Below are 20,476 nucleotides of genomic sequence, written 5' to 3' on the forward strand. Positions count from 1 at the left end.
GCTGCTCCGTCGGTACTTAGAAGCAAGCGTGAGAATGATAACAATAAATGTTAGAAGGGACCTTGGAGGTCATCCAATCCAACCCGCTCAGGCAGGAAACCCTATACCATTTCAGACAAATCACCCCTCGTCCCTTCTCTTCATTAATCTAGACATAACCAATTCCAGCAACTGTTCTCCATATCAATCAATCCATCCATCAGAATAGAGCTGGAAGGGGACCTTGGAGGTCACCTAGTCCAACCCCCTGCTCAGGCAGGAAACCCTAGACCATTTCTGTCCAATCTCTTCTTAAAAACCTCCAGTGTTGGGAGCATTCACAGCTTCTGGAGGCAGATTGTTCCACCGGTTAATTGTTCTGTCAGAAAATTTTTCCTTAAGTGTTCTAGGTTGCTTCTCTCCTTGATTAGTTTCCATCCGTTGCTTCTTGTGGTGCCTTCGGGTGCTTCGGAGAAGAGCTTGACTCCCTCTTCTTTGGGGCAGCCCCTGAGATACTGGAAGGCTGCTATCCCATTACTCCTAATCCTTCTGTTCATTAAACTAGACCAGGGGTAGGAAACCTTGGCTCTTTTATGACTCATGGACTTCAACTCCCAGAATTCCTGAGCCAGCCACGCTGAGGGGAAAGGGAGAGGTTTCCAAGCTGAGCCAAGCTGGCTCAGGAATTCTGGGAGTGGAAGTCCATGAGTCATAAAAGAGCCGAGGTTGCCTACCCCTGAACGAGACATACCCAATTCCTGCAAGGTTCATGTTTTAGCCTCCAGTCTCCCGATCATCTTTGTTGCTCTTCTCTGCACTCTTTTCTAGAGTCTCAACATCTTTTCCATCTCAACATGTTTTCCATAGTTGAACACAAAATTATGTCCCGCCCTCTGAAAGATTCTATCCGATCTCTGCTCCAATGGACAGGCCCCTCCTCCCCTTATAGAGGAAGTCCCTGACTTTACAACGGTTTATTTACCGACCATTCCAAGGTTACAACGGTACTAAAAAAAATGGACCTATGACCGTTTTTCACTTTCGACAGCATCCCCACGATCACGTAGCTAAAATTCAGCGGTGTGGCAACTGGTTCACATTCCTGACGGTTGCGGTGCCTTGGGGTCATCACCTTTTGTGACTTTTTGACAAGCCAAGGCAAGGAGGAAGCCAGATCCGCTTAACCACACCGTGGAAAGAAAAGTGGTAAATAATAATAATAAAAATGGGGCAAAATTCACTTCACCACTACTTCACTCAGCAGCAGAAAGTTTGGGCTCAGGTTGGGGTCTTTTCTCTCTTCTAAATTTTTGACACGTTTGTTGGTCAGCGCTGGCTTGGACCGTCCCCTCAGATTAGGGGTGTGTGTGTGTGTGTGTCTCCAAAGGTGGCCACTTGTGGACTTCAACTCCCAGAATTCCCCAGCCAGCCAGGTCCACGAGGCTTAAAAGTGGCCACGTTTGGAGACACCCGCCTTAAGACTCTTCATCAATGGACAGAGAGCAAACTCTTTGCAGCCCGACGTCTGAGTGTGGGGATGTCCACACTGACCCAGCAAGACAGACAGACAGACAGACAGACACACACACACACACACACACACACACCAGGTTCTGAAGGTGGTTTGCACATTCCCAGTGTCAACAGAGGTGGTTGGAAAGCTACTGCAGGGCAAGTTCAGAACTCACATTGTTGATGCTGAAAGAGACGGCCGGGATCCCTGAATATGCGATGAAGGCTCTGGCTGCGTCATCTACCCGGAATGGAACTCTGGATTTTTTTTTGGGGGGGGGGAGGAGAAGAGAAGAAAGGGGGGGGAGAGAAAGAAAAACACTTTTCAGCCTCTGCCTTATAACTTTTTAGAGAGCCAGTATGGCCTAATGGTGAAAGCGTTCACCTAGGAACCCAGGAATACGGAACGCTAGAACTGCTTTAGACAGAAATGCCGGCTGGGTGACTCTGGGCCAATCACCAGGAGACGGTGAGTTCTAGTCCCGCCTTAGGCATGAAAAGCCATCTAGGTGACTCTGGGCCAATCACCAGGAGACGGTGAGTTCTAGTCCCGCCTTAGGCATGAAAAGCCATCTAGGTGACTCTGGGCCAATCACCAGGAGACGGTGAGTTCTAGTCCCGCCTTAGGCATGAAAAGCCATCTAGGTGACTCTGGGCCAATCACCAGGAGACGGTGAGTTCTAGTCCCGCCTTAGGCATGAAAAGCCATCTAGGTGACTCTGGGCCAATCACCAGGAGACGGTGATCTAGGTGACTCTGGGCCAATCACCAGGAGACGGTGAGTTCTAGTCCCGCCTGAGGCATGAAAGCCAGCTGGGTGACTCTGGGCCAATCACCAGGAGACGGTGAGTTCTAGTCCCGCCTTAGGCATGAAAGCCATTAAGTGACTTAAGGCCAATCTTCATGAGGAAGTGAGTTCTAATTCCTCCTTAGGTATGAAAGGTAGCTGGGTGACCACTCTCTCTCAGCCCAACCCACCTCACAGGGTTGTTGTGAGGAAAATAGGAGGAATGAGCACGGCGTCTGCTCTCAGTCTTGAGTAACTTATAAATTTATAAATGTAAGAGAAATGTAATCAATAAACTACGGCATCAGAACCAGTAAGCACCAATAACCAAGTTACAAGGAAGCAGCAATATCACGATTTTGGGGGGCTGGGCCAAGTTTTAGACTGAAGTTTCTGACTATCGATACTGCATTCCAGTACATCCCAGCCATCTGAAAATAAGTTCAGGGCCAGGATGGGATGAAACGTAAGTTTTCCTCAATATTATTTATTTATACGAAGAAGGAAAATCCTGCTGCTTTCCTCCCAAGCTCGGCCTTCAATCCCACTTCCGATTCACTTTTCAGAAAAAAAAGGCCACAGCAGAATTTATGACCCGCTGCGAAGTTGTGGGCAGCTTGCTTATTTTTCCGCCTGAAAAGGCTCAACATCTGCAGAGTAGACCTTGCAACAGAGGCCACCTGCACGCGGGAAGACGCTATGGAAGCAGCTCCCCTGCCCAGCCTGAATGTTACTCATTTATTTAGCGCACGGCCTGTCACACATGGACTAGCAAGCTATATTAACATTTAATCTAGATTAAAGCTCAAGGTTCCCCCGCACATGCGTGCTAGTCGTTTCCGACTCTAGGGGGCGGTGCTCATCTCCCTTTCAAAGCCGAAGAGCCAGCGCTTGTCCGAGGACGTCTCCGTGGTCATGTGGCCGGCATGACTAGACGCCAAAGGCGCACGGAACGCTGTTACCTTCCCACCGTAGTGGTCCCTATTTTTCTACTTGCATTTTTACGTGCTTTCGAACTGCTAGGTTGGCAGAAGCTGGGAAGAGTAACAGGCGCTCACTCTGCTACGCGGCACTCGGGATTCGACCCGCCAAACTGCCGACCTTCTGATCGACAGGCTCAGCGTCCTAACCCACTGAGCCACCGCGTCCTTTCTTAATCTTAGATTAGCAGACCCCAATAAAAGATAAATTGTCAAGGAGATCTACGTTCAAATGCCAGTCTCTAGGTGGGTCTAACCACTGAAGTGCAGCAGCATTTATATCTATTTTCAGTAGCTAGAAGCAGCTCAGCGCAGAATCTGGTTTAAGGGAGACACGCCTTTAGGATTTGCGCCTTGCATTTGGACAGAGGGGGCGGCGCAGTAGACGGGGCAATGGCGAAGCCTCGCAAATGCAGCAGGCAAGGCCAGAAAGCTTGGAGACTTCTCTTGTGTGTGTGTGTGTGTTGGGGGGGGGGCGGGGGGGGAAACGTTTAGGTTTTATAAAATCTGACTTTATCAGTGGCAGTTTTTAAGCTGCTTCTCGGAACCGCCAGCTGCCAAGCGGGAGTCCGAACAGGGCCGGCAAGAAGATCAGGGAGAGCCAAAGCTTTACTTACTCTTGGCTTGCAAAAGCGGCACGGGGATTGAGCAGCAAAAAGGAGGTCTAAAAAAAGAAAGAGAGAAACGCATCACACTTTTTCCGTTAACAGGAATAATCCACAACCCCAGCCCCTCCCCCGAAGACTTAAAGGTCTGTGGCTCGATTTCAAATCCTGCTCCCTTGCCTGAAATTTCTGCTGCTGCAGATCTTCAATCAGAAAGCAACAGAGGTTCAAGAGCACAGCATAGAGAAGGTGAAGTCTGTGTGTAATATCTATCTATCTATCTATCATCTATCTATCTATCATCTATCTATCTATCTATCTATCTATCTATCTATCTATCTATCTATCTCTCCATCCCTATTTATCTCTGTGTAATATCTGGCCACCTAATGAGAAGGAAGGACTCACTGGAGAAGAGCCTCATGCTGGGAAAGATTGAGGGCAAGAGAAGAAGGTGACGACAGAGGTGGCTGGATGGAGTCCCTGAAGCAGGAGGCGTGAGCTTAAATGGACTCCAGAAGATGGTGGAGGACAGGAAGGCCTGGAGGAACGTTGTCCATAGGGTTGCAATGGGTCAGACACAACTTCGCAGCTAACAACAACATCTATCTATCCCTCCATCTCTATCCATCCCTATCTATCCCTCCATCCCTATTTATCTTTCTGTAATATCTATCCCTCCATCTCTATTTATATCTGTGAAATATCTATCTATCCATCTCTATCCCTCCATCCCATTTATGTGTAATATCTATCCCTCCATCTCTATCCCTCCATTTATGTGTAATATCTATCTATCCCTCCATCTCTATCTACCATGTCTATATCTATCATTATCTAATTATCTATCTAAATCTATTTTCATCCCTATGTATCTATCCATATCTATCCATCCATCCCTATCTATGTATCCATGTGTGTCTGTCTATCCATCCCTATCATGTCTATATCTCATTATCTATCTAAATCTATATCTATCCATCCCTCCCTATGTATCTGTCTATGTACGTATCTATCCGTCCCTATCATCTGTCTATATCAATTATCTATCTCTATCCATCCATCCATTCCTGTCTATGTATCTATCCCTCCATCTCTATCCCTCCATCCCCATTTATCTGCGTAATATCTATCCCTCCATCCCTATTTATCTATCCATCCCTATCTACCATCTGTCTATATCTATCATTTATCTAATTATCTCTATCCCTCCATCCATCCCTATGTATGTGTCTATGTATCTATCCCCCATCCCTATTTATCTATCCATCCCTATCTACCATCTGTCTATATCTATCATTATCTAATTATCTAAATCTATATCCATCCCTATCTATCCATCCATCCCTATGTATCTATCCATATCTATCCATCCACCCACCCCTATCTACCATCTATGTCTATATCTATCATTTATCTAATTATCTATCCATCCCTATATATCTATGTATGTCTATCCATCCCTATCTACCATGTCTATATCATTTATCTAATTATTTTTATCCATCCATCCATCCCTATGTATGTGTCTATGTATGTATCTATCTATCCATCCCTATGTATCTGTCTGTCTGTGTCTATCCATCTCTATCTATGTATCTACCTAATTGTCTGTCTGTCAATCCGTCCATCCATCACAAGAACCAGTCTGGCCTACAATTGAAGACACCAGCCTAGAAACCAGGAGTCGGTGAGTTCTAGTCCTGCCTTAGGCACGAAGGCCAGCTGGTTGAATGTAGACCAACCACCAGGAGACGGCGAATTCTAGACCTGCCTCAGGCTGAAGAGTTTGCTGGGTGCCTGCTCGCCAATCCCCAGGAGACGAGAACCGAGTTCTAGTCCCTCCTTAGGCACGCCAAGCTGGCTGGGTGACCCGGGGCCGGTCCCCCCCCCTCACAGACCAGCCCAACCTAGAAGACTCTTGTGGCAAAATAGGAAGGAGGGTTAGATACGTTCGCTGCCTTGAACTTTTACGCCATCAAATCAGTAAAGGCAGGCAGGATAAAAACGAACTAACAAATGTGGACCGAGGAATCAGCAGATCAGGGCGAGGGGAGGCACCACAGCTGCCCTGGCTCAACTTTTATCCTTTCCCCGCAAGCCCTCCAGAGTCCAGCCCCGCTCACCTCCGTGACGGCTTCTTCCAGCAGCTTTTTCAACAAGGGGCTGGAAGAGAAGCGGAAGGCCTTGGACCCTGTCAGATGGAAAGAGAGGCATCACAATCCCGTTTTCCTTCTGGGAGGAGGGGGCTTCGTGGGATCCGCCGCAGAACATCCAGACGCGGCCAGAGTTTTTACTCCAAGCGGCATTAAAGCTTGCGTGAACTCTCAGGCGTCCACCACCCGTTATATATTCGAGATGGGACAGTATTTATTTGTTATGTAATGTAGGGGGTGTGGGTCTATACCAGGGGTAGGCAACCTCGGCTCTTTTATGACTCATGGACTTCAACTCCCAGAATTCCTGAGTCAGCATAGCTGACTCAGGAATTCTGGGAGTTGAAGTCCATGAGTCATAAAAGAGCCGAGGTTGCCTACCCCTGGTCTATACATATATCGTATGTAGTATGCTTAGGTGTGTGTCATGCACGTGTTCCGCTTTGAGGGCGGGCAACTAAATTTCATTTTCGATGCGTGCCGTTGTGCCCACAGTAAAAAAAAAAAAAAAAAAGGACAATAAAAGTTATCTTCTCTTCTCGAGCTCCAGAGCATACGACGAAGGCTGCCCGATTTGAGACCGAAGTGCCGAGACGTTGCCGGCAACCTGGCTCCCTTCTCCTAAGGCTTGGTATCCGGCTACCTTAATTCTCACGTGGGACAATCTGCTCAGCCTACTTCCCCCCCACACACACACACACACTCCAAAGAGGCCAAGATTTGGACATTTTCTTTCTTCTCATAATGCACTCCTGCCCCACCACGCCAGCCAAAATTAAGACCAAACGTGACATCTTCTCCCTATGTGGCGTTCAACCGCAAGACACCCGCGCTCCACCCACCCACCCAAGCCAAGATAGAAAAACTGGGATTTTGAGTGTTAGGGGCGCTCTCACAAAATGGCTGCCCTTCTGCCTAGAAGGCACGCTTAACTTTGGTTTGCAAGCAGCCCTCTTACAAAGAGTTTGGTCTATTAGCAAAGGTGCGGGCCTAGAAACCGGGAGACGGCGAGTTCTAGTCTTGCAGGCATAAAAGACAGTGGGGTGTTTTTTTGGGGGGAGGGGGTTGTCTTCAAGCCAATCACCGGGAGACGGTGAGTTCTAGTCCTGCCTTACACAGGAGACCTTGGGCCAGTTGCTAATCCACCTCACAGGGTAGTTGTGGGGGGGGGGGGGAAGGAGGAAGAGGTATTAGGCATATTCGCTGCCTTGACTTACTTAAAAACAATCCTTTAATGTTCTAAGCACGTCTCTGGGGTTTGTGCAAGGTTCCGAGTCATGCAAACAAATGTCACGCTGAGGGCAGATGCTCTGCAGCTCCCCAGTCATATTCTTAAGTAAAAGAATCTAAATTCTATTCCATTCCTTATTCTGCTCTACTCCTTATTTTATACTGCTCAAAAAAAAATAAAGGGAACACAAGATAAGACATCCTACTATTAAATACAGTACACTGTGTTGTTTAAGTGTTCCCTTTATTTTTTTGAGCAGTATATTTTATTCTACTCCTTATTCTATTCCATATTCTCTTCTCTTCTATATTTTATTCTGCATTCTATTCTATAATTCTATTCTGTATTCTCTTCTATTCTGCATTCTATACTATTCTATTCTATAATTCCATTCTGTAATTCTATTCTATTCTACTCCTTAATTCTATTCCATATTCTATTCTTTCATTCTATATTTTATTCTGCATTCTATTCTATAATTCTATTCTGTATTCTCTTCTATTCTGCATTCTATACTATTCTATTCTATAATTCCATTCTGTAATTCTATTCTATTCTACTCCTTAATTCTATTCCATATTCTATTCTTTCATTCTATATTTTATTCTGCATTCTATTCTATAATTCTATTCTGCATTCTCTTCTCTTCTATTCTGCATTCTATACTATTCTATTCTATAATTCCATTCTGTAATTCTGTTCTTTCATTCTATTTTATTCTATTCCTTATTCTATTCCATATTCTATTCTGCATTCTATTCTATTCTGCATTCCATACTATTCTATTCTATAATTCCATTTGTTCATTCTATTCCTATTCTTTCATTCTATTCTATATTTCTCTATTCCATTCCATTCTAGACAGGAAAAGTTTAAGAGATAGCAGGAATTAGGCTGGCAGGCCTAATAGTGCGCCTGTGGGCTTCCCCCCCCCCCAAAAAAAAACCTGGGCATCCAGGTCTAGCCCAGCTACTCAAAGAACAAAGCAATTTTCCTGCCACTTCCTTGTTCTCGCTTTTCAAGACAGGGAGATATTTTTGCCCAATTCAAACCTTTACCAACTATCCCGGACCCGTACCTGAAACGGCTGCGTCCAGATTGATGTAAGCAAACGCCTTCAGGTGCAGCGAGGCGGCGTAGCCCTGAGAGGGTTTAGAGAGGGGGTGGGGGAGTGAAAAAGTGTGATTTGCAAACTCTTCTACAAGCTCAGATTCCCTTAGTTATCAACCCAGTTTATACAGCCGCTCATCACACAGGAAAAAAAAGAGCGTGGTGCTTTTGAGTGGTTGCAACGCTGGGCGAGAGGTTAGCAAGCTGCGTTTGAAACCCCAGAGCTGCCCCGGGGGGGGGGGGGGCTGAGCATTTGTCCTTTACTCCAGCTCCTATGGGGGGCATGAAAGGGGCCCCCAACTGGGCATCCAGCAATGGCAATGTCTAATCCAGGGATGGGCAACCTTGGCTCTTTTATGACTGGTGGGCTTCAACTCCCAGAATTCCTCAGCCAGCATGGGGGAAACTTTGGCCCCTTGATGGCAGTTCGCAAGTGCAAAGCAGAGCAGGGAAGATGGCTGAGCGATAGGAGCCAGGGAATTCTGGGAGTTGAAGTCCACAAGTCTGAAAGTTGCCAAGCTTGGAGACCAAGGGTCCAAGCTTGCCAAGGGTCTCCTGTTTGAGCGGCGGCGGGTTGGGTGGGGGTGTGTGTTGAACTAGAACAGGGGTCTTCAAACTTGACCCCTTCATGACTAGTGGACTTAAACTCCCAGAATTCCTCAGCCAGCGTGGGGGAACTATGGCCCCTTCATGACTTGCGGACTTCAACTCCCAGAATTCCTCAGCCAGCGTGGGGGAACTATGGCCCCTTCATGACTCGTGGACTTCAACTCCCAGAATTCCTCAGCCAGCGTGGGGAACTATGGCCTCTTCATGACTTGCGGACTCCAACTCCCAGAATTCCTCAGCCAGCGTGGGGGAACTATGGCCCCTTCATGACTTGCGGACTTCAACTCCCAGAATTCCTCAGCCAGCGTGGGGGAACTATGGCCCCTTCATGACTCGTGGACTTCAACTCCCAGAATTCCTCAGCCAGCGTGGGGGAACTATGGCCCCTTCATGACTCGTGGACTTCAACTCCCAGAATTCCTCAGCCAGCGTGGGGGAACTATGGCCCCTTCATGACTGGTGGACTTCAACTCCCAGAATTCCTCAGCGTGGGGAAAACTTTGGCCCCTTCACAACGCGTGGACTTCAACTCCCAGAATTCCTCAGCCAGCGTGGGGGAACTATGGCCCCTTCATGACTTGTGGACTTCAACTCCCAGAATTCCTCAGCCAGCCATGCTGAGGGGAAAGGGAGAGGTTTCCAAGCTCAGCCATGCAGGCTCAGGAATTCTGGGAGTTGAAGTCCACGAGTCATCAAAGAGCCAAAGGTTGCCCACCCCTGGTCTAACCCTTTCAACCCGGAAGTGTGTTCTGACTTTGGTGAGCGCAAAAAAAAAAAAAACCTCACAAAAAGCAGCTCTGTAGCACAGAAGGATTTCCCAATTTTTATTTTTATTCTTAAATCCAGCTCTTACCTCCAGCCATTCCGTGGCACCGACGGCTCCAAATTCGCCGGCGCTCCAGCTGGCAAAGATGATGCTCCTGTGCGGTTTGTAGCCGTCTGAAAAGCGCGGGAGAGAAAGTGTGTGTGTGTGTGTGTGTGTGTGTGAGAGAGAGAGAGAGAGAGAGAGAGAGAGAGAGAGAGAGAGAGAGAGAGAGAGAGAAATCAGCTATTCTGTTCAGTTCAATTGCTGCCCCAAACAACCCCAGACTTTTGCGTCCCCTTGGTCCATTTCTCTCCGAAGCCTCACCGGTTTTGACCATCTCGGAGAGGGTGTGGGCCAGCTCCAGCAACAGGGCCGTCCCGACCGCGGCTTTCACCGTGCCGGCTTTCCAGGCATCGCGCTGGGCTCCGATCACGATATAGCGGTCTGCGGGAGAAAGCGGCATTAAAAGCGACTCCAAAAAAAGGTGCGATGAAGCAGAAAGGGGGTAGGATGAGGGCCAACGGGGCAGTTGAAAGCTCTGGGCCCAGGATATGGCCTGACTCAGGTCACTGACCGGTAGTCCTCGACTTACGGCCACAATGGAGCCCAATGTTTCTGTCGTTAAGCGAGATACTTTTTTGACCAGCAAAGTCAATTGGCTGAACAGCCCCCGTGATTCGCTTCCCTTCGGCGGTTCGTTTGACAGTCGTAGCAAGGGAGGTTGTGAAATGGGGCAAATTCCTTTAACAACTGTCTTGCTTAGCAACGGAAACTGGGGGGTGCTTCACAGTGGCCGTAAATTGAGGACTCCCTGTGATATACCTGGAGAGGCCAAACAGCCAATTTTGGGAGATGCTTTGATTTTGGGGCGGGGGGGGGGTGGGCTCCTGCCCTGTGGCCTCAGCGACCCCTTCCAACCGGAAGAGTCGAAGGACCGGATAGGGCGCCCAGGACGCAGAGTTCAAATTCAACCTTCTCTCACTTCACGAGGCTTACCTGGTTCCACAAAACCTTTAATGACGCCGAAAATGTTCAGGATTTTTTTCTCGACCAGGTTGTTCTCGATTTTGAGGCGCACGTTCATTCCCGTCGGAGGGGTCACACACTTGCGAAAGATGGTCCTTTGCCACAGGGTTGGACAGTCCGACCCACTCAGGACGCTGAAAGCACAACCGGAACTCGTTACTCAACGAAGCTGGGTGTGCTCCCCAACATCCTGCAACACGTTCAGGCACCTTCGAAACGAGCAAGTTTCCTACTTCTTTCGAGGAACAGGATGCCGGTATAACCATTCGTTTAGTGACCGCTCAAAGTTATGACGGTGTTGGGAGAAGTGACGTAGGAGCGTTTTTCATGCCTGCGACTGTCGCAGCGTTCCCCGGGGTCAGCCAATCAAAATTCAAACGCTTGGCAACTGACCCGTATTTATGACGATTGCAGTCTCCCCCCTGGGGGGGTGGAGGGGGGGTTAACGCGATCCCCTTTTTGCGATCTTTTGACAAGCAAAGTCAAGGGGGGGGAAGCTGGATACATGTAACGATCGGGTTACTAACTTCACAACTGCTTAACAAGTGTGGCGAGAAAAGTCGCAAAAATGGGGCAAAATACGTCTCTTTTCACTTTGGCAACGGAAATTGTGAGCTCAATTGTGGTCCTAAGTCAGGGGTCTTCAAACTTGGGCCTTTGATGACTTGTGGACTTCAACTCAAGAAAAAGAAAAGAAAGATAGATACCAGTGGATGGATGGAGATGGAGAGAGAGAGAGAGAGAGAGAGAGAGACAGACAGACAGACAGAGAGTACCAGGCTGAGGAATTCTGGGAGCTGAAGTCCACAAGTCATCAAAGGGCCAAGTTTGAAGACTTCTGAGATAGATGGTTAGATAGAAGTAGATAGAAAAGAAATAGATAGACAGACAGATAGATGTGGGTGGGTAGGTAGGTAGCTTGAAGACCCGATATAGACTTTGAGGAGTGGACTTCAACTCCCAGAATTCCTCAGCAAGCGTGCCTGGCTGAGGAATTCTGGGAGTTGAAGTCCACAAGTCACCAAAGGGCCAAGTTTGAAGACCCCTGTCCTAAGTTTTTTAACTGCTGTGTGTGGAGAAGCCCATTTTTAATCGTTGGGGTTTTTTTGCCTTCTGGAAAACGGTTGAAACAACAGAGTTTGGAGCCAGCGACACCCAAATCTACATACAAGAAGTTTGCCAAACGGTGGCCGGTTACCTGATTAATTTCCGTGCGTCTGAGAGTGAAATACTTGCGACGGGGATGCTGGGCAGGGCCGAAGACTGAACGGGGGGGAACTGGGTGTGGTTGAAAGAAGGAAATCCAGGGGTGTAAGGGTCACCGGTACCAAGGTGAGCCTGAAAGACAAGAAATCCCGGGAGTTACCAAAAAAAGGATAAAATTGGGAGTTTCCTTCCAGGTCCTTCATGGAGCTTACACCACCATCTCTAAACCTTTGCTCAGTTCTGGCCTGGCTTTTCAACCTTTTCACCCATCGTACCACTTTTAGGATATGGCAACATCCGAGTACCACCAGTCGCCCAGCAAGGGGTCAAAAACGTGATGACCCCCCCCCAAAAGGAAAAAAGTGATGAAGTACAGGTAGTCCTCGACTTACAACAGTTTGCTTAGTGACTGTTCGAAGTTACAATGGGACTGAAAAAAGGGTCCCCCAAGCCACAGCAGAGTAAGACACCTGCCTGCCCGCCCGGCGACGCTCTTCCTCCTGTCCGAGGTTGTTGTGAGCATTTCTGTTGAGGATTGGCAGAGGGGGTGGGGTGGGGGGTGTTTGGTTTTTATTCCCCCCCCCTCTTAATGGGTGGTTGCAGAAAGTTTTGGTCCCTTCACATGACCCTGAGACACTGTGATTGTCATAAATATGAATCAGTTGCCAAGCATCTGGATGTAAATCAGAAGACCCTGGAGATGCTGCAACATTCCAGCTGATCGGCGCTTCTTCTGGGCTCAGAAGTGCCAGGATTATTGCTGAGCTCCAGCTGGATCCTGGCGCTGATCCTGGAGCTTCCGCTGAGCCCCGACAGCCCTGCAGCTCCAGCCGTCTCTCGCTCTGGCTTGTGCGGTGCTGCCACCGGTTCAGCTCCTTCCCCTCCCTCGCTACCACTTTCCTAGGATGGTCGCCTAACACCTGCCAGGTGCCCATGTACCACAGGCGGTACCCGTACCACTGGTTGGAAAGCCCTGGATTAGAGGATGTCCTCAACTTACAAACATTTCTTTACTGACCGTTCCAAATTACAGCGGCCAATGAAAAAAAAGGGACTTATGAGTTTTTCACACTCACGACCGTTGCGACATCCTCGCGGGACATCCTCGTGGTTACGTGATAAAAATTCAGACAATTGGCAACTGACTCACATTTTGAAACAAGCCAATGGGGAAGGCAGATTTTGCCGAACCACCCTGTGTTACTGACTTAACTGCGGCGTTTCACTTAACGGCTGTGGGCAAGGAAGGTCATCCAAGGGGGCAAAACTCACGTTAACTGTCTTGCTCAATCGTGGTTGTAAGTCAAGGACTATCTGCACAGCTACTTTATTTTCCTCCTTCTTGAGCCAAAAAAGAGTTTTCTTTTATTAAGACCATCACAGCCCTGAGACGTCCACGCTGAAGGATTGGATTTCCAAACAGGAGGGCGAGAAAAAGTGGGGGGGAAGCAAGCAGACACGCTAATTTTAAGACAACCTCAGTCGGGGGGGGGGGGTTTACTCATTGTATATTGTTTTTTTCCCCAAAAAACATTTGTGGTCCTTGGGACACTAAAAGCAACCGACAAGCAAGTCTCTGGAGTGCGTAACACACCAGACGTGTCACCGGGAGGCAAAACTCACTTAATTTTGGCTGTGTTCATGGGGGGAGTAATTGCTTTCGCTGGAGTAATTGCTTTCAACTCCCAGAAAAAAAGCCCACCGCTCTTTTAAAAGCGGCCCAGGTTGGTTGGAGAGCCCTCCTTAAAAAAAGAGGCAGGAGAAGTTCACGGACAAGAGAAAGGTTCGAAACTCACGTGTCCAAACAGGGCCTCCCTTTCTCCAAGGTTCTGGTAATCCAAAGGATCCGGGTAGATTAACACTCCGACAGCGCCCCGTGCCTCGGCGTTGGCAACCTGAGGAGATAGGTGGTGTTTTTAAACAGGTGGGTGGAAAAGCGTCCAAGGGGTGGCCCACGGTAATGAAACGTAGCCAAGGAAGCAATCCAGCTTAAGCAAGCAGAGGACCCCTCAGTCCCGCATTAATGAGGGAACGACAGGAGTGAAGGTTATATTCTGCGATTTATTCGGCTGGCTAGCTCTTTCTTTTACGGCCTTTATTTACGTCAGTGGGGGTTCCCCCCCATTTTTTAAAAAAATTGACAATAGGACGTTATGATTGACCGAGACGGAAAGGCATAGTAAGCCTCACAAAAGGTGCCTTCTAGAATTTTTCTCCTTTACCACATCTGGTTTTTTTTTTTTTTAGGTAACCGGATTGGGCAACGGAGAATGCCAACTCTTGGAACGGACACGCAATTTGCCCGCCGCTTGTTTTTTTTTTTCTTAACTTTTACACTGTTTGTGGTTTTTTGTGGTGGTGGGGGGGGAAGTGTCACGTTTTCCGCTGCTCGTGGCATGCCAATTCTGCCGACTCGCTTGGGGCCCTCCTGCAGCCTTGAAAAGACTTCCCCCGCCCCCCGGCTTTTAATTCTGAATTTGAATGTCAAGGCTGCTAACATCGCATGTGTTTTTGCATTGACAACAGATGGAAACGTTAGCCATCTTTTCCCTTTTCGAGTTAGGCGATGCTGGGAGGAGTGGATGTGAACGAGAGTCCGGCTAGACAACACTAAACTCAGCGTGGGAATCAAGGTTACTGAGCCCAGAGCTGATAAAAGAATTGGTGGGCTGGAGAAGCCCACGATTCAAGCTAATTGGGGAACATGATTTGTGACTGTTAATTGGAGGAGGGAATTGTGCTTTGATATTATGTGCCCACGATTATGGCTTCGATTATGTAAGTGCCGATATCCTGCTATTCGAATAAAAGATCCCTTAAGGCCGTGGTGGCGAACCTGTGGCACGCAGAGCCCTTTCTTTGGGCATGCGCACCGTCGCCCCAGTCCTAGGCCTTCAGCTGGGTTTTATAAAACCTTTTCGCTTTAGCCCACTGCTGCCATGTGCAAAAAAAAAAAAAGAAAAGGTTCAATCAATTTCAACTTCTCGTGGGGAAAAAAAAGATCTCGCGAAGTTGGAATTGATTGAACTTTTTAGTCCCACCCAGTCTGCCATTACCACCGCAGCCACACCCACCCAATGGGCCACACCCACCCAGCACCCGACGATCCATGTGGGTTTTAGGTTGTAGTTTGGGCACTCGGTCTCTAAAAGGTTCGCCATCACTGCCTTAAGGTAAACAATGCCTTGAAGTTCTTTTGAAGAGTTTCATCTGTTGGAACCAGGACATTTAAAACATTTCATCCGTGCTTTTAATCCGCTTTGTGTTTGAAGTACAGAGTTTTTAGGTCTTATCTGTATACCGCCCAGAATCACTCTGTGAAGATCGATTGTTTACAAATCATTTTACCTTCTCAGCAAAAGTAATGCTGCCGGCTCTCACAATGACCACCGTGCCATTTATGACGATACCTTGGCCTAGGAGGGCTTTGAAATCTTCCTTCAGGCCATAATTGGCAAAAACCAGCTTGCCCTAGAACGGAGAAGCTTGGTTAGCCAACATAGCACCATCAAGTGGTCTAAGACGGGGGTTCCCCCACAAACTAGGGTCTGCAGTCCGGGATCTGACCCTGAGCTCTTGGTCACCGGGCTGCGGCGAAATGGGAAGAAGTCTTGTAGGAGAGACTTACCGAAACTTCTCCGTTTTTACTGTAGGCTACAAACGCATCGGAGGCCTCCAGGATTGTGCTTCCAGCATCTCCCAAAAAAACGGCATTTGTAGACCTAAAAAAAATTAAAATACAGGAACCTGGCCATCACTCCACGCTTCAAAATACTGCATTTTAAAACATCCACCGCTCTTTTAAAAGCGGCCAAGGTTGGAGCGCCCTCCTTAAAAAGAGGCAGGAGATTAGATTAGACTAAAGTGACCCAGCCGGCTTTCATGCCTAAGGCAGGAGTAGAACTCACCGTCTCCTGGTGATTGGCCCAAAGTCACCCAGATGGGTTTTCTATGCTTAAGGCAGGACTAGAACTTACCACCTCCTGGTGATTGGCCCAGTGTCACCCAGTCGGCTTTCATGCCTAAGGCAGGACTAGAACTCCCAGTCTCCTGGTGATTGGCCCAAAGTCACCCAGCCGGCTTTCGTGCCTAAGGCGGGACTAGAACTCTCCGTCTCCTGGTGATTGGCCCAAAGTCACCCAGCTGGCTTTCATGCCTAAGGCGGGACTAGAATTCACCGTCGCCTGGTGATTGGCCCAAAGTCACCCAGCCGGCTTTCATGTCTATGCTGGTCCTCACAATTTCTTTCTTTCTAGTCTCCTAACCTCTAGACCAAACTGGCTCTTTCCTAAAGCGATTTATTTTTCGTGAGACTTGCCCATGGGATCGGGAATCCAAATGGCAACCTTTGCTAAGTGCAGTTGAAGGGAAGACCTCCCCGAATTATTGCGAGCCAAACCTCCTACCTGGCTTGGAGACGGACATAATGCTCATCCTCCCAGACTTTGTCCAACTTGAATAACTCAAACTGTTCATGGATGTCATTGGCCAGAACCTCATCCCGTAAACTGCCGGCTTCGTGATTGCCGGAGGACACTGACCTGAAAGAAAATGCCAATAAATCGAAAGTCAGGAGTTCTGTCACACCCCCATCTTCACACAGTGTTAATACCACTTTAGGATGCCTTGGTGACGATCCACACTTGGAATGTTGCATCCATTTTTGCTCACTGCTGCCATCTCTACAATGAGGCTAGCTGCAGCCCTCTTTCCCTGTCTCCTTCTGGAACTGGGTCTGTCTAGTTTAATGAAGAGAAGGACGAGGGGTGCCATGATAGCAGCGTTCCAGTATCTCAGGGGCTGCCCCAAAGAAGAGGGAGTCAAGCTCTTCTCCAAAGCGCCTGAAGGCAGGACAAGAAGCAACAGATGGAAATTAATCAAGGAGAGAAAAGCAACCTGGAGCTAAGGAGAAACTTCCTGACAGAACAATTAACCAGTGGAACAACCTGCCTCCAGAACTTATGAATGCTCCAACACTGGAAGTTTTTAAGAAGTGACCAGACAGCCATTTGTCTGAAATCCTATGGGGTTTCCTGCCTGAGCAGGACTAGATGACCTGCAAGGTCCCTTCCTATTATTATTATTACTCTCTCTCTACTCTTCTAAACAATATTCTGTCCCGTGGGAACCAAGGTCATCTCTTATTCCCGGGACTAGAGGCGGGGCGGTATATTAGAAAGCCTGCCCAACATTTCTATTCGGGAACGTAGTAAAATGCATATTCCTGAGGGTGGGACTTCATACATTGTGACTGGGTAATTTTTTTTGTGGGCAATTCAGACTAGGTTTCGCTTTTGACCCGTGCCCATACTTTGTATGTAACCAATAAACATGTTCTTTGAGGAATTCACAAGCATCGGACTTCTGCTTTCTTCTTCTCTCTTTAATCGGAACCGTGACAGCCACAATATAAAAAAAGAGGTTGAGAGCCTAAGAAAGAGTGCAGAGAAGAGCAACGAGGAGGATTAGGAGGCTAAAATCTATGAGGAGGAATTGGGTATATCTAGTCTAATGAAGAGAAGGACTAAGGGTGACATGATAGCCAATGTTCCAGTATCTCAGGGGCTGCCCCAAAGAAGAGGGAGTCAAGCTATTCTCCAAAGCGCCTGAAGGCAGGACGAGAAGCAACGGATGGAAACTAGTCAAGGAGAGAAGCAACCTGGAACTAAGGAGAAACTTCCTGACAGTGAGGACAATTAATCACTGAACGTCAGAAGTTGTGGGCGCTCTATCACCGGATGCTTTTAAGAAGAGACGAGACAACCATTTGTCAGAAATGGTATAGATCAGTGATGGCGAACCTTTCAGAGACCGAGTATCCAAACTGCAACCCAAAACCCACTTGTGTATCATCGGGCGCCGGGTGGGCGTGGCTGCAGTGGGACTGAAAAGTTCAATCAATCAATTCCAACTTTGCGAGATTCTTTTTTTCCCTGCGAGAAGTTGAAATTGATTGAACCTTTTTTTTTTTTTGCACACAGCGGCGGAGGCCTGAAGCGAAAAGGTTTTATAAAACCCAGCTGAAGGCCTAGGACTGGGGCGACGGGGCACGTGCCCACAGAGAGGGCTCTGGGTGCCACATGTGGCACGCGTGCCACAGGTTCGCCACCACGGGTATAGGGCATGGGTGGCAAACCTTTTAGAGATAGAGTGCCCAAAAAACACCTCGGTCCCCCCAGCCCACCCGCTCTGCCCCTGCTTCAGCCCGCAGGGCCACCCACCGCCTCCACGGCCCGCCACAGATCACCCAGGTGGTCTTGCAGCGCCACAGCCCGCACCCCACAGCATCATCTGCGCGTGACGGGGTGCAAGGGTGGAATCTTGTCCCCTGCTGCCTGGCTGCCACATCCTTAGCTGCGCTGCTCTGCGTGGGCCGTGCCCGGGGGCAACTCTCCTCCGGGGGGGGCTGCTGGTGAGGATAAGGCTGCAGGACTGGGGCAATGGCGCGCATGCCCACAGAGAGGGCTCTGAGTGCCCCCACCCTGGCACGCATGCCATAGGTTCACCACCACTGCTATAGGGTTTCCTGCTTGAGCAAGGGGGATGGACTAGAAGACCTCCAAGGTCCCTTCCTGCATCCCACACAGCCAGAGCCGCAGCTGCCCGCATGCTGAAACCCTTCTTCTTCTTCATCATCATCAGAAGAGCTTTTCCAAGGGACTTTCTGGAAATCCTTACCGGATCTTGTCTTGGAATCTCGCCCTGGCTAGCCGACTGGCCAATAATTTCTTCAAGTCACCCCAATACAGCATTGGATCGGAGGGGGCGTTGTTGCTGGTTACAGAGTATTCTGGGGAATAGTGGACCTCGTTGGTCGAGGAGCCGGCCCCGTTGCTACACGTCGCCACTTGTTGCATCCGGGCGCGGAAAGTGATGTAGCCAAAGAGAAATCCTGCCGAAGGAAGAGGTCAGGATTTACTGCCTGAAGACGCAACGCTGAAAAGAACAGCCCAATTCACACACATCTGCGTCGCTGAGAAGCAAAAGCAACTAGATTTCCGTTTTTGGTCTTAGAAACCGTTTTGCTTCCTCCGAAGTTAGAAGCGAAGAAACTTTTGGGATGAGAAGAGGAAGATTTTCAAGGGGGGGGAATAATCCAAAAACCAAGGAAGTCCAAGTGCCTTTTGCAAAAAGCACCTTTGCGACAACGGTGACCTGCAAGGACTGAGAAACTCCGTAGACGTTGTTGAAAAGGGTTTTGGGTGTGTTTTTTTTACACGAAAGACAAATGAAAATAAAGACAGTGGCAAATAGTGGGGAAGGGATAAAGTGAGGACAAAAAGAAATAAAAAGCAGCGACTTCCCACTTCTTTCAACGCAGTTCGGTTACTTAATAGAATTACGCTCTCAGCTTTTTCCTTGGGATGAAAACAGTAAATGCTAGCCACTTCTGTAACAATAACCCACCGAATAACAGCACGATTCTATCGATGGCTCCACGATTATTATTTTTAAAAGTTTACTCGGTAGCCCTCGCTGAGCAACACTCGCTGGGGCCCGGGATTTTCATCCCTAAAGTGCAATGTCACCTGACTGTGCCACGGAGCGATGGAAATTGGGGCGCTTCCAATAGCCCTCATTACGTGAACCCCCGCAACATTGTTAAGCGGGACATCGACCCGATGGCCATTTGCAGCCTCCTGCTGGCTTGTGCTTCCAGGACGGACACCACAAATAAGGTCATAAAATCACGCTCACGTGCTCACAGGACTTTATAACCCTGGTTAAGTGCAAGCCAGTTGCCGATCACATGACCGCCACCCTTATAAGGACGAGGACTGGTGGTTATCACCCCGCTGGGCGCTATTGTAAGTTGGAACGGTCCCCAACTGAGGACCATCTGTATATGAAAAAGGAAGGCGTTTTATGGACAAAGGTTAATTTGCTCTTAGTGTGGGGGGGTGTATCGGTAGCTGTGGGGTCCTTGGTGCTTTCTCTGAGCTGGATGGCTTTCTTGCAGACCTTTCATGACCCAAATAGGTAACATCATCAGTGCTAGAAGGGAGGGGGGTTTTTGGGAGGAGGAGGAGGAGAAAGGACTGTGGGGTCCTTGGTGCTTTCTCTGAGCTGGGTGGCTTTCTTGCAGACCTTTCAACACCCAACTAGGTAACATCATCAGTGCTAGAAGGGAGTGAAGTTTATGGAGAGGCGGAAGAGGAGGAAGAAAAGGACTGCGGGGTCCTTGGTGCTCTCTCTGAGCTTTCTTGCAGACCTTTCAACACCCAGCTAGGGAGCATCATCAGTGCTGGGAGGGGGGCTTGCAGAGCGAAGAGGAGGGCAACTGTGGGATCAGACCAAAGTAGATCTATTTCCCGTAACTTGCACATTACACAGGCGGTCCTCGCCGTGCGATCACAGCTGGGATCAGAATTTCCCACCACAACCAACTCAACAAGTGCCCCGATTCGCTGAACGACGGTGACCAACGCGGTAGTGTAATTGGGCCCGGCTCGCTTATCAAACTGCCTTG

At 48.6% G+C, this 20,476-nt stretch overlaps 1 protein-coding gene across 3 annotated transcripts in view; it reads right to left on the minus strand.

The window, feature by feature from the left end:
- Positions 1–1,557: 1,557 nt before the first annotated feature.
- Positions 1,558–20,476, minus strand: part of LOC310650680 (transferrin receptor protein 1-like) — a 29,012-nt gene continuing 10,093 nt past the window's right edge. For all 3 annotated transcript variants that reach the window (XM_083380261.1, XM_083380262.1, XM_083380263.1), the window contains exons 4-16: positions 18,685–18,898; positions 16,413–16,547; positions 15,635–15,728; positions 15,355–15,477; positions 13,803–13,901; positions 11,999–12,138; positions 10,771–10,934; positions 10,099–10,218; positions 9,823–9,908; positions 8,329–8,392; positions 5,990–6,057; positions 3,876–3,922; positions 1,558–1,749 (exon numbers count right to left, since the gene is read on the minus strand). In XM_083380261.1, coding sequence (XP_083236387.1) covers positions 1,641–1,749; positions 3,876–3,922; positions 5,990–6,057; positions 8,329–8,392; positions 9,823–9,908; positions 10,099–10,218; positions 10,771–10,934; positions 11,999–12,138; positions 13,803–13,901; positions 15,355–15,477; positions 15,635–15,728; positions 16,413–16,547; positions 18,685–18,898 — 1,463 coding nt within the window. In that variant the 3' untranslated portion in view covers positions 1,558–1,640. The remainder of the gene's footprint in view (positions 1,750–3,875; positions 3,923–5,989; positions 6,058–8,328; positions 8,393–9,822; positions 9,909–10,098; positions 10,219–10,770; positions 10,935–11,998; positions 12,139–13,802; positions 13,902–15,354; positions 15,478–15,634; positions 15,729–16,412; positions 16,548–18,684; positions 18,899–20,476) is intronic.

The sequence above is a fragment of the Vipera ursinii genome, assembly GCF_947247035.1.
Source record: "Vipera ursinii genome assembly, contig: scaffold_190, whole genome shotgun sequence".
NCBI lineage: Eukaryota > Metazoa > Chordata > Lepidosauria > Squamata > Viperidae > Vipera > Vipera ursinii.